Source organism: Ovis aries, chromosome 5 (genome assembly GCF_016772045.2).
Source record: "Ovis aries strain OAR_USU_Benz2616 breed Rambouillet chromosome 5, ARS-UI_Ramb_v3.0, whole genome shotgun sequence".
NCBI lineage: Eukaryota > Metazoa > Chordata > Mammalia > Artiodactyla > Bovidae > Ovis > Ovis aries.
The window spans coordinates 78,041,175-78,054,330 of record NC_056058.1 but is presented as its reverse complement, the minus strand read 5'-3'; the positions used below and the strand labels follow the sequence as shown (position 1 = coordinate 78,054,330).

The 13,156-nt window shown below is 47.4% G+C and overlaps 1 protein-coding gene across 1 annotated transcript in view; it reads right to left on the bottom strand.

Annotated features, from left to right (window-relative positions):
* WWC1 (WW and C2 domain containing 1) overlaps positions 1-13,156 on the bottom strand; it is a 156,192-nt gene that overhangs the window by 15,519 nt on the left and 127,517 nt on the right. Inside the window, exons 16-17 of the mRNA XM_027970481.2 lie at positions 8,365-8,517; positions 7,548-7,639 (exon numbers count right to left, since the gene is read on the bottom strand). Of these exons, the coding sequence (XP_027826282.2) occupies positions 7,548-7,639; positions 8,365-8,517 (245 nt within the window). The remainder of the gene's footprint in view (positions 1-7,547; positions 7,640-8,364; positions 8,518-13,156) is intronic.

The following is a 13,156-nucleotide window of genomic DNA, read 5'->3' as shown; positions in this document are numbered from 1 at the left end:
CACTCAAGAAAAAGAATGTTCCATTATCTTCAAAGTTTCCCTTATATGCTTTCCCAGTTAATCTGCCCCCACCCTCAGCCCATCATTGATCAGCTTTTCATGACTAAAGATTAAATCTGATCTTTCTTGTGTTTCTTAGAAATGGAATCAGATGATATATGCTCTTTTGTCTCTGGCTTCATTCTCTCAGCATCACATGTGGCGCATAGTATTAATAATTTACTCCTTATTGTCGAGTCATCTTCCATTGGATGGATGGACCACAGTTTGCTCATCAGGTGATAAACATATGGATTGCTTCCATTTCTTAGAAATTATGAATAAAGCTTCTGTAGATATTCACCTACAACTCTGTGTAGAAACAGGATTTCATTTGTCTTAAGACACTGGATTAGTTTGCTGCTGCTGCTAAGTCACTTCAGTCATGTCCGACTCTGTGCGACCCCAGGGACGGCAGCCCACCAGGCTCCGCCGTCCCTGGGATCCAGACAAGAACACTGGAGTGGGCTGCCATTTCCTTCTCCAGTGCATGAAAGTGAAAAGTGAAAGTGAAGTCGCTCAGTCGTGTCTGACTCTTAGCCACCCCATGGACTGCAGCCTACCAGGCTCCTCCATCTATGGGATTTTCCAGGCAAGAGTACTGGAGTGGGGTGCCATTGCCTTCTCTGGGATTAGTTTGCTAGGGCTGCCATAACACAATATCATAGACTGGGTGGTTTTAACAACAGAAATTTATTTCCCACGGTCCTGGAGGCTAGTAGAAGTCAAGAACAAGGTGCGGGCAGGCTGGTGACTTATAGACGGCCACCTTCATGCTGGGTCCCCATGTGGTCTTCCCTCCGCGTCTGCATCCCCGGTGTTCTTCTGTGTCCTCTTAGAAGGACGCCAGTCATATTGGACTAAGGCCCACCCTAACTTTAACAGACTCGTGTTAACCTAATCAGCTCTGAAGACCCTGTCCTCAAAAACAGTCACATTCTCATGCATGGTCAGAGCTTCAGTATCTGTAATTTTGGGGGAGACATAATTCAGACCATAAGATACGTATACACACTCAGGAGCAGAACTGCTGGGTCAGACAAGAAGTGGTGAACTGGTTTATCCACATGGCTATATCATGTTATGTTTCCACAATAATGTTATGGGAATTCTGGTTCCTCACCTGTACTTGGTAACATCCATCTTTAAATTTAGTCATTCACCTGAAGAGTACTCATATCTATTGTGGTTTTAATTGTACTTTCCTGTCGAGAATTTCATTGACCATTCAGATTTTCTTTTGCAAGGTTTCCATTAGAATTTTTAGCCCATTTGAAAAACGGGTTGTCTTTTTATTACTGAATTGCAAGAGTTCATTATATATTCTAGATAGGAATCCTTTGCAAATATTTTCTCCAAGTCTGTGGCTTGCCTTTCCTCTTCTAAATGGTGTCTTTCAAAGGACAGAAGCTTTTGATTGTGACAAAGTCCAATTTATCCCTTTTCCTCTTTAACACTTTGTGCTTTTTATGTTGTACCTAAGAAGTCTCTGCAAAGAATTTCTCTTATACTTTCTTTTAAAGGTTTTTCAGTTTCAGCTTTTATGTTTAATACTATGATCCATTTCAGATTAGTTTTTGTCCATGGCACCTAACATTTATTTTTTTCTGTATGGATATCCAATGGGGTTACAGCATCATTTGTTGAAGAGACTTTATTTTTGGTGATACTCTTCATAATTATCCTCTCCCCTCAGACTCTGAGCCTCAAAAGAGTTGGTGTGACAAATGGATGGCATTTGTTAATTAGTAATTTATCTCCATTCCCATCTTTACTTTTCAAAGACATACATAACCGCCAGGCTTCTGATCAGCATGAGGCAGTATTTCCATACAGAGCTGAAGGAATTTCAGCCAAAAGCAGAGTTTGACATCTCGTTAGCTGGCTCAGTGAGACTGTGGATAAACACAAAATCTCCCTTAGGATTTTCCCAACAGGGAAAACAGATCTTGGCTCTCCACCTTCAGCCCTGTGCTGAAAACCTCCCTGGCACTTAGACGGGGACTCTCGCTGTGGAAGGGCCTCTTCTTTCCCTCCTCTGCCTTTTGATCCACTCATGAAAGAGCCACTAAACATGGATACCAGAGTCTTCCCTGGTGGCTCAGAGGGTAATGCAGGAGACGTGGGTTCCATCCCTGGGTCGGGAAGACTCTCTGGAGAAGGGAATGGCAACGCACTCCAGTATTCTTGCCTGGAGAATCCCATGGGCAGAGGAGCCTGGCAGGCTACAGTCCATAGGGCCTCAGAGAGTCAGACACGACACTTTCACTTTTCAAACATGGCCTCGATGACCTCCGGGTGCCATGCTGAGGCCCTTCAACAACACCGAAAGCCCCTCTTGTCTCAGAGAGTGAGTAGGCCTCCTCAGTGTCAGGCCACTCAGCGGTGCAGCCAGGTTCCCACTCCATGAAGCGCTCAACTGCTGGGGAAGTCTCTTCTTTGTGACTAAGAAGCTGATCGACATATTTTCCGGGAAAGGGGGAAAAAAAAAACCAACCCTCAATTGTAAAGAGAAAAATAATCAGACACATCTTTTCACCCTTGGGAAAAGTGGCCAAAAATCCATAAAAATTTAAAAATATGTATTTGATATTTGTAATATGTATTTGATATCAAGTGAGGGTTTGGGAAAAAGGTGTATCCCTGTGGGGAGTGTTAATTAGAGCAGCCAATGAATACTGTGAAGTCAATTCAGCAGTACCTGCTAGAAAAAAAACAGGTACACGTTCTTGATTAAATACTGTTTGATTATATTGTATCAGAGAGGACGTAGCTTTAGGGGCACTCTCAGTCACTGCTGGCGGGAGCATTTACAATCCTGTTTGAGAAGGATGCTGCAGGACCTCATAAAATATAAACCACACATGCCCTGGGACCCAGCAAGGCCACTTCTCAACCTTTGTCCTAGACAAATACACGTAAGCTCCCAAGGAGGTAAATACAAGGGTTTTCACTCTAGCATTGTGATTATATTCTCCCGCATGCACGTGTGTCCGACTCTCTGCGACCTTATGGACTGTAGCCTGCTCTCTGCGACCTTATGGACTGTAGCCTGCCAGCTCCTCTGTCCATAGGATTTACCAGGCAAGAATACTGGAGCGGGTTGCCATTTCCTCCTCCTCCAGGGGATCTTCGGACCCAGGGATCAAACCCTCATCTCCTGCAGCTCCTGCATTGCAGGCGGATTCTTTACCGGTGAGCCACCGGGGAAGCCCCTATATTCTCCTGCGTTTTCTAATCCTCTGAGAGTTTTGTTTTGTTTCTGGATCTTAAAAAAAGATCAAGTCTTCTGATTATACGCATTAAAGAAACCCGAACAAATGAAAGGAGGGAACAACAGCGGCATCCTCCACTGGGCCTTGGGTGCGGAGGGAGGAGAGGAGATGAGAACAGAGGACCAGTCTGCGGAGCCCTCCACTCCAGAGCTGAACGGGCAAAGCAGAGCTAGTTAACATTCCAGGACCAAAAGAAGCCTCTAGTGTGGGGGAGGCGGCTGCAGACGGAGCCACCCCACTACCACAGCAGCTCGGGGGGCGGGGGGGACTCCCAGCCCTCGTTATAAGTCAGTGTCTCGGGAAGTTTGAATGGCCAAGGGTGGGGAGAGAGGGGGCCACAAAGGGTGAGAGAACAGAAGGTGGTTGCTAGGAGACAGTGTGAAAGCCTCAACACAAGCTTGGAATTTGGTGAAAAACCACTGATCTTGTGCCAGGGTTTTGGAAGACAGGTCCTGGGCCGATTTCCGGCATTGGGACCTTTGCAGAGTGTCAGAGGGAGGGGAAGAGAGGGAGAGAGAAAGGGGGAGAGGGAGAGAGAGAGAAGAGGGAGGGGAAGAGATGGAGAAGAGAAAGGTAGGGGAGGGAGGAGGGAGGAGGAGGAAGGGGAGGAAGGAGAGAGGCAGTGGGGAGACGGGAGGAAGCAGGGAGGGAGGGGAGGGGAGAGTGGGGAGCAACAGGGGGGTGGGACGGAGAAGAGAAACTGAGACAGTTGAGAGAGAACCCTAAAGCAAACGAACATACAAGAATTCAGGAACCTGGCCCTATTCTTCATCACATGGAGGAAGGGTCAAGGACAACAGGAAGAGAGGAGTCAGCCTGGGGGCCAAATCCTGTTTCTGGACAGTCCAAGGTCCAGGCTGTGAATGGTTTTTATATTTTTAAATGGCTGGGGGAAAAAAAGATTAAAAAGAGGGTGATATTTCACGACACGAGCAAATGATGTGAAATTCTAGTTTCCGTGTCCGTAAATGAAGGTGCAAGGACAGAGGCATGGTCGGCTGGTGTGTGTACTGCCTGTGATTGCTGTCACACCACGATGGCAGAGTTGAGTGGATGCAACAGAACCTGCCTGGCCCGCGTAGCAGACATTTACTATCTGGCCCTTTCCAGAAAGCACCTGCTGACCCCTGGAGTAAAAGGTATTAAGGAGAGACTTCTTGTCAGACCAAACATAGAATTTAGGGCTGTAACAGAAGAGTCACTGCGTGCTGTCTGTGGGTCAGGGTCTGTTTTAAGGGCTAACCATGCATAATTTTCAGAGTCTACAAAATACCCCATGTGCAATGGCTATTTCTTGAATCTCTATGTCACAGATGGAGAAACTGGGTTTGGAGCTTGGTTCTCAGTCCAGGCTTCACCTTAGAATTACCTAGGATGCTTCTCCCCCCCAACCCCATTAATTTGTTTTTGACTGCCCTGGGTCTTTGTTGGGCTTTCTCTAGTTGTGGCAAGCAAGGGCTACTCTTTGTTTCGGTTCATGGGCTTCTCAATGTGGTGGCTTCTCTTGTTGAGGGGCATAGCTTCCAGGTGTGCAAGTTTCAGTAGTTGCAACTTGTGGGCTCAGAGAGCAGGTTTGGTACTTGTGGCGCCCAGGCCCAGTTGCTCTGGGGCATGAGGAATCTTCCCAGACTAGGGATCGAACCCATGTCCCCTGCATTGGCAGGTGGAGTCTTAACCACAGGATGCTTTAAATGTACTGATGCTTAGGCCTCACCCAGACCTAGGATCCCACAAGGAGCTGGCTGAATGAGATTTTGTGAATTCACATCTGTCTGGATTCAGAGCACATGCACTTAAGCACAAATGGCAAGGTTCCGAGGCTGTGCTCATTTCCGAGATGGGATTTGCTGTCTCCCTTTCCAGCTGGTACTTAAGCTGTGTTCCTCCTCCATTTCCTGATAAGAATCCCTATTGTCTCTTGCGTGTCTACTACAAGCGTTCCACTTTCACTTCATCAGTGGCTGATCCTTCAGTCTCTTCTGATGATCCTTCACAGTCAGTGTGATGTCCCCACGTTTGAGCCAAGGATCAGACAGGGTCAGAACGACTTGTGGCTCTCTTGAGTAACAATGGCTGCTCTTGAGGGGGCAGGCAGTGACCGGTAGAAATGTGGTGTGCGCTTCCGGAGAGCTGGTGATGCTCCTCAGTTTGGACCCATGGGTAATAGTTTGGCTTCTGAAAATTCACTGAGCCAGACACACACCCCAGCTTTTCTGAATGTGCATGATGTTGCAATAAATTGCCTAAGGTTATACCAAAAAAGATAAAGCTACGGTTTGAACCCTAGTCTACATCACTGTTTCCTAAAGTGTGTGATGAGACTTTCTGTGGGGAGTCAAGGGACTAAAGTTTCTGATCACACAGTGGAAAAGCTGTGTCCTGTCCACTTCTGCTTCAGACTTGGTTACATCAACAAGGACGTCTCTCTTGGGCAGTAGCATGTCTTTAACATTGCTGACACATGGACCTTCTTTAAAATTTTTGCTGGAGTGTAGTTGCTTTACAATTTCATGTTGATTTCCACTGTACAGCAAAGTGTATCATCTATTGCTGTCCAGTCACCCTGTCGTGTCCGACTCTCTGCCACCCCACAGACTGCAGCCAGATCTCCTTCCCACTGAGGTCACCAGAGAGCACTGAGTAGAGTCCCCTGAGCTATACAGTAGGCTCCCGTTAGTTATTCACTGTATACACAGCAGAGCATATATGTCAACCCCAATCTCCCAGTTCATCCCCCCATCCCTTCCCTCCTTGGTATCCTTGCGTTTGTTCTCTACGCCTGTGTCTATACCGATGAACTTATTTGCAAAGCAGAAATAGACACAGAAGTAGAGGAGGTATGACCTTCCTTTTTAACAGTAGGAGAGATCTTAGTCTTAGAACCTTGGCAAGCAATATATCCAGGTAGATTTTAACATTCTTGTTGTATTTTTATTACATTTAATCTTCCACAGTTATCTTCTAAGGCAGGCTTGGCTCATGACCTACTCAGTATCCACTCCGACATTCTTCCTTAATGACAGAATCCTGAATTTTATACCAACTAAGAGACCTCATTTCCCAGCTTCCTTTAGCTACTGGGTAGGCCAAGTACCTAAGCTCAGCCCATGAAAAGCAGGTGGAAATTGCTGGGTGGGACTTTCAGGAATGCTCGTTGGTTAAAAGGCACTCAGGCAGACTCTGTTGTCTTTCCTCTTTCCTGATGCCTGCCTGATGGCTGGTGACTCTGCAGCCATTCTGTGCTTAGCAGCCTTGATGATGGAGGTCACACAGTAAGGACAGCAAAACAGAATAAGAAAAAGAGCCTGGGTTCCCAATAACATCATGGGGCTGACAGATGAGCCTTGGATTGCCTTTTCCCAAATCTTCTTTTTTAAGTAACAAAGAAGTAAAATTCTATCTTGTTTAAGCTTGTTATTTCTGCTCCCTATTCCTAGCTGCTGCTGCTACTAAGTCACTTTAGTCGTGTCCAACTCTGTGCGACCTCATAGACGGCAGCCCGCCAGGCTCCTCTGTCCCTGGGATTCTCCAGGCAAGAACCCTGGAGTGGGTTGCTATTTCCTTCTCCAATTGCAATTCCTTACTGAGGGATTTTCAATTTATGGCAAATTATACTTATTTCCACTTCCCTTTTGGCTCAGCTGGTAAGGGACCTGCTTGCATGCAAGAGACCCCAGTTCGATTCCTGGGTCGGAAAGATCTGCTGGAGAAGGGATAGGCTACCCACTCCAATATTCGTGGGCTTCCTTGTGGCTCAGCTTGTAAAGAATCTGCCTGCAATGCGGAAGACCTGGGTTCGATCCCTGGTTTGGGAAGATCCCCTGGAGACTACCCACTCCAGTATTCTGGCCTGGAGAATTCCATGGACTGTATAGTCCATGGGGTTAAGTGTCAGACACGACTGAGCAACTTTTACTTTCATGCTTATTTCCACTTCTAGTAATATAAAGCTTCTTAGGAATTTTTCTAAACCAAAATAAATGTAAGTGCATCACAATAAACACTAACATGTGAACCAGTATGAATACTTGCTAGAACATAAAATCACAAACTGGGAAGGGACTTGGGAAACACCGTACCAGGCTATATACTGCCTTGTTGCCTATAGAGACCCATTGAGAGAGGATCTTCGTTTTCACAGGGAACACTTCTCTTGGTTGCCCTGGTGTCTGGGGATCTCATCCCTGGGCTCAGGTCCAAGCCAGGTCAGTTCCCAGGGGCACCCTCACTTACCAGGTGTCTTCCAGGGTCTGCGTGCTGCTCCTTTCCTCCTGCCTCTTCTCCAGCTCCACGGCTGTCTGTTCCAACAGAGCAGACACAGCATCCTGCAGAGACAAAGGCCGATGAGTCCTCTGTGCAAGGCAGGCAGAGCCCCACCTGGCAGGAATCAGACCCTATCACCCTCCCAGTGAACGGAGGGCAAAACTGAAGACCAGAGTGGGCAAGCATCTTGCCATAAGTTTACACCAACTGGTCCCTAGTTCTTCTAACTGGCAGTTCTACTGAAAATAACCTCTGTATACATGGACAAAATTTGGAAGGTGAGGTTAGTGTTTGCATGAGACAGAATTACAGGTCTACAGCTGCAAGGAGATCATCAAGTAGTCAGGGAGACTGTCCCACTGAGTGGTGTCCACACTGAGAAAGCCTCTGTGACTTCAAGAAATTGTTTAACGTCTCTGAGACTCGGTTCCTTCTCTAATAATTACTCCACCTCTGATGTCCATGCTTCCCTGCTGGCCCAGAGGGTACAAAAATCTGCCTGCAATGCAGGAGACCCTGGTTCAGGCCCTGGGTTGGGAAGATTCCCCTGGAGAAGGGAATGGCAACCCACTTCAGTATTCTTCCTGGAGAATCCCGTGGACAGAGGAGCCTGGCAGGCTACAGTCCATGGGGTCGCACAGAGTCAGACAGTGAGTGACTGAGTGACTCACACATACACACACCCCTCTGATGTCCAGCCATCTCCAACTCTGGGAGAGGCTTTCCTTCCAGCCGACCAGGTGCTGCCTTTTATAGGAGAAGGATGCAAAGCTGTGGTCCAGCTCACCGTGCTTTCAGGCCCTGGGATGGGGGCCATGGCTCCCGCTGGTTTGGGCTCCCGGCTCTGTTTCTTCAAGTATTTGTAGCTCAGGAGGTTGTACCAGCGAGTCGATCTCTCACCGGACCGGCAGACCTCAGCCAGGCTGATCTGGGCGCCTCCCTGTGGAGGATGGGAAAAAAGCAGAAGCAGGGAGTGACAAGGTATTCTGGGGAAAGTAGATAAAACACCACTCCAGGTGAGATAGAAGCTTCCTGGGAGGAAGAAATGGCTGGGTATTGTTTTCTAATAACTCACTCATTCACTGACTTATTTGTTCACCGAGTTGTATAGGTTAAGATCTATCTAGATATTAATTTTAAGGATGGGTTCTCTGATGGCTCAGATGGTAAAAAATCTGCCTCTAATGGGGGGAGACCCTGGTTTGAACTCTGGGTTGGGAAGATCCCCTGGAGAAGGGAATGAGCATCCATTCCAGTACTCTGCCTGGAGAATCCCCATGGACAGAGGAACCTGGTGGGCTATAGTCCACAGGGTCGCAAAAGAGTCAGACACGACTGAGTGACTAACACTGTACTTTCATGGGTTGTTTAGAGATTAACTCTTTATCAGATATACAATTTGCAAATATTTTCTTCCATTCAGTAGGTTGCCTTTTCACTTTATTGGTGAAAGCGAAAGTTCTGCTGTGCAGAAGCGTTTTAGTTTGAGGTAGTTGCACGTGTTGTTTTTTGCTTTAGGTGTTAGAGTTGAGAAAGATAATCGCCAAGACTGATGTAAAACAACTCAAAGCTCTAGCAACAGGAGACTGGGAGAATAAACTGTAACCTATATCTGTAGTTATTCCATAGCTATGTACAAAAAATAAAGAAGATTTCTAGGCACTGATGTAGAGAGTTGTCCAACAAGATCCAGTCTAATTCCAATAAGATACAGTCTACAGCAGCCACGAAATTACAAGACTCTTGCTCCTTGGAATAAAAACTATCAACAAACCTAGACAGCATATTAAAAAGCAGAGAGATTACTTTGCCGACAAAGGTCCGTATGGTCAAAGCTATGGTTTTTCCAGTAGTCATGTATGGATGTGAGAGTTGGACCATAAAGAAGGCTGAGTGCTGAAGAACTGATACTTTTGAACTGCGGTATTGGAGAAGACTCTTGAGAATCCCTTGGACTGCAAGGAGATCCAAGTCAAATGGTAAAGGAAATAAATCCTGAATATTCATTGGAAGGACTGATGCTGAAGCTCCAATACTTTGGCCACCTAATGTGAAGAGCCGACTCATTACAAAAGACCCTGAAGCTGGGAAAGGTTGAAGGCAAGAGGTGAAGGGGATGGCAGAGGACAGGATGGTTGGATGGCATCACCGACTCAATGGATACGGGTTTGAGCAAGCGCCAGGAGATGGTGAGGGACAGAGAGGCCTGGCGTGCTGCAGTCCGTGGGGTCGCAAAGAGTCGGACACGACTGAGTGACTCAACAACAACAACTACTTGGGGCTGCCTCACAGGTGTGAATGGTCTGCCTCAGTAAACCAGATGTACTTCGACAGCATCAGCGCATTCATTCAATCATTTATTTGACACACGCACATTTGCCCAGTTGCCTCTATGTGTCAGACACTGTTCTGGGTGTTGGGAACACAGCGGGATTTAAGGCAGAGAAAAATCCCTGCCCTCCTCAGTTTATATTCCAGTCTGGGGGAATCAGATAATCAGTAAGTAACTTCTATATTGTGTCTCATAGAGTCTAAGATGCCATCAATTATAGAGTGTACTATTATTTCATGTATCACTAAGAAAGAAAAATAGTTACCAATTAGAAGATGACCTGACAGCTAGTACACACTGCATCTTGATTTCAGAGATGACAAAAATGTGAAAATAACTTGCGCCCTAATACCTACGATATGGAGAAATATTAGGTGATATAAAGTGCTGCAGAGAAGGTGATACAGGCAAAGTGCAGAGGTGGCGATAAGAGGGTGGAGGGGGCAATGTGGCTTTACGTAGGGTGGAAGGAAGTCCTCACGGAGAAGGTGACATCTGGGCCAAGAACAGAATGAGGCAAGAGAGTGACTTTTGCCCATCAATATCCAGGAGAAAAGAATTACATTAGAAAAGGATGGCAGTGAGAAAGGCCAGAGAAGGGGGTGTGGGGTATATTCAAGGGGCACAAGGGGGCTGGAGGAAGAGTATCAGGGATCAAATCCAAGAGATGGCAAGGAGCAGACCTCAGAGGACCTGGGGAGAGCAGGCAAAGGCCCAGGTGTTGACTCTGGCTGGAGACAGAAGCCTTCCTAAGGATTTAAGGAAAGAACTGGATGGACTCATCTGCGATTTAATAGGATCACCCTGGCGACTGTGTTGGAAAGAGATGAAGGGCGGCAAGAACAGAAGCAGAGAGACCCGGGAGGGGATTCTGCAACTATCAGGTGAGAGATGGTGGTGGTCAGGAGCATGGGAGAAGTGGCTGGAATCTGGAGATCTTCTGAAGGCAGAGCTAGGAGTTCCTGAAGGACTGAACATGGGGTACAAGAGGAAGAAAGGGGTCCAAGACAACCCTGTGGTCTCTGGCTTGGGCAGTGGATAAATGAATGGGGTTGCATTCAGCTGAGACAGTGAAGACATGGAAGGAAAGCTCAGGAGTGTGCTGTGGATACATGATTGGTGATGCCGACTGGATATGCAAGAAAAGATGGAAGAGACAGCAGACATACAGCACTGAGATGAGTGGGGAGGCCCAGGATGGCGCTATTACATGGAACGGTGTTTGAAAGTCGGGATAGGACAAGATCAATGAAGCAATGCATGCAAGTAGAAAAGGGGAGGAGAGCAAGGCCTGAGCCCTGGGGCCTTTAGACAGGGAGAGGTCAGGAAAATGAGCAAGAATCCACAGAGCAGACAGACAGAGAAGCCAGTGATGGGAGAAGGTGGCCAAGAGAGCGAGTGGTCCAGGAAGCCAAGTCAGGGCAAAGGAGGTCGAAGAAGATGGAGTGAGCAACTGAGCCAAACACTGCAGACAGGCCAAGAGACACGAGGATGGAGAGAGCTGGCCACTGGATTTAGCAACGAGGAGGCCCCCGATGACCTTGATGAACACATTTTTGGTGGAACGATGAGGGCCAGAGCCCACGTTGGTCTGAGATGCAGAGAAAACATACACACCTCGTTCATGTGTTGCTACAGAGAAAACAAAAGAAGTAATGTAGTAGCTGGAGGAAGAAATGGGGTAAAAAAATTTTTTTTTTTACAACATGGGATTAATAACAGCATATATATGGAGAGGTATATTGAGAAGTTCGATCTAGTGGAGGAGGGGAAACTGAAGACAGAGAACAGAGCAGAAGGGTGAGGGCTGGCATGATGACCTTGAGCGAGGATGGCCACGGATGGGAGTGTGGAGGGCCCACCCTGAGCTCTGGGAGGAACCACAGAGCCTGCAAAAGATGGGGCAGGGGCAGCTGTGGGGGCTCTCTTCTGGTTCCTTCTACTGTTCCAGGATTGGGTATAAAGCAAGGGCCTCAGCAGAGGGACAGTAAGGGTGAGGAGAAAGGAGAGGATGAGAATTTGGTGCTGTGTGTATTTTTCTCCAATTGCGTGGGCAGACAGGAGGGGACAGTTCACTTTGACAGAGCTAGGCTTTTGCCAAGTGTGGATGGCAAAGTGAAAAAAGGAGCAAGGGAGGGTTATAATGGTTAGCTCTGGGGTATGAGCGGGCCTGGGCAGTGGGCTACCTTTACAGAAGCTGCACAGTTGAAGGGTGAGCAATCAGCACCTGCCTGGAAAGCCTGTGACCCTGAGATACCACCATAAAGTGACTGTGGAACTGCTGCCCATGATATTGGGGAGGGCAAGACACATATTCCATCCAAACCCATAATCCAGTAGGGCAGTGTGATGGCTCCCAGGTAGCACAGCGGTAAAGACCCATCTGCCAATGCAGGAGACACCGGCTCAATACCTGGGTTGGTAAGAGCCCCTAGAGAAGGAAACGGCCACCCACTCCAGTATTCTTGCCTGGGAAATTCCACGAACAGAGGAGCCCATAGTCCATGGGGTCGAAGAGTTGTGCTTGACTGAACAACTGATCACACACACAGTGTAATGGCGACATAAGGAAGTTGGAATCTGTGTTCAAATCCAGACTTCTCTACCTACTTACTGGATGACCTGAGCTGGTTAATCAGCCTTTCTGGGCCTTGATTCCTTACCTGCCAAATGGACCTAATGCTAATATTGCTTCCCTGTTGTGAGGATTAAATGAGATACTGCACTCAAAGTTCTTAGTCCAGAACTAGACACACAGACGCTGCTCAGGATGAGTACTACTGTCCTTGCCCAGCTGGTTACGTGGCTCAAAACAGACCGGGGTGCCACCAACTCAGCAGTGCGGGGAGGCAGCGTGTGGCAGCCGACAGCCCTTCCTCCACGCGTCTCCCTTCCATGCCTCCTCCAGCCACTGAAACACGACAGCCTGACACTCCACGTCCCCACGGGACATGGGAGACGGAGGCTCCGGTTGGCCATGGATGGAGACAAGCCACGCTGGGATGAGCACTTTGGCTGCTGCCATGGCAACCAGCAATGGCCAGACTTCAATTAGGAAGGAGGAATAAAAGGCCTCCAATTAGGAGGATAAAACAGGGTTGAGTCTCTTCTCATTTAGGAATGCTCAGGACTGAGGAAACGCTTCACTGGAGGAGCCTGGATTTTTTTTGTATATAATTTATATTCTATCCTTTAGAATAGAACTTAATATTATAGAAATAAATAAAGATGTATATTTTGGGGCATG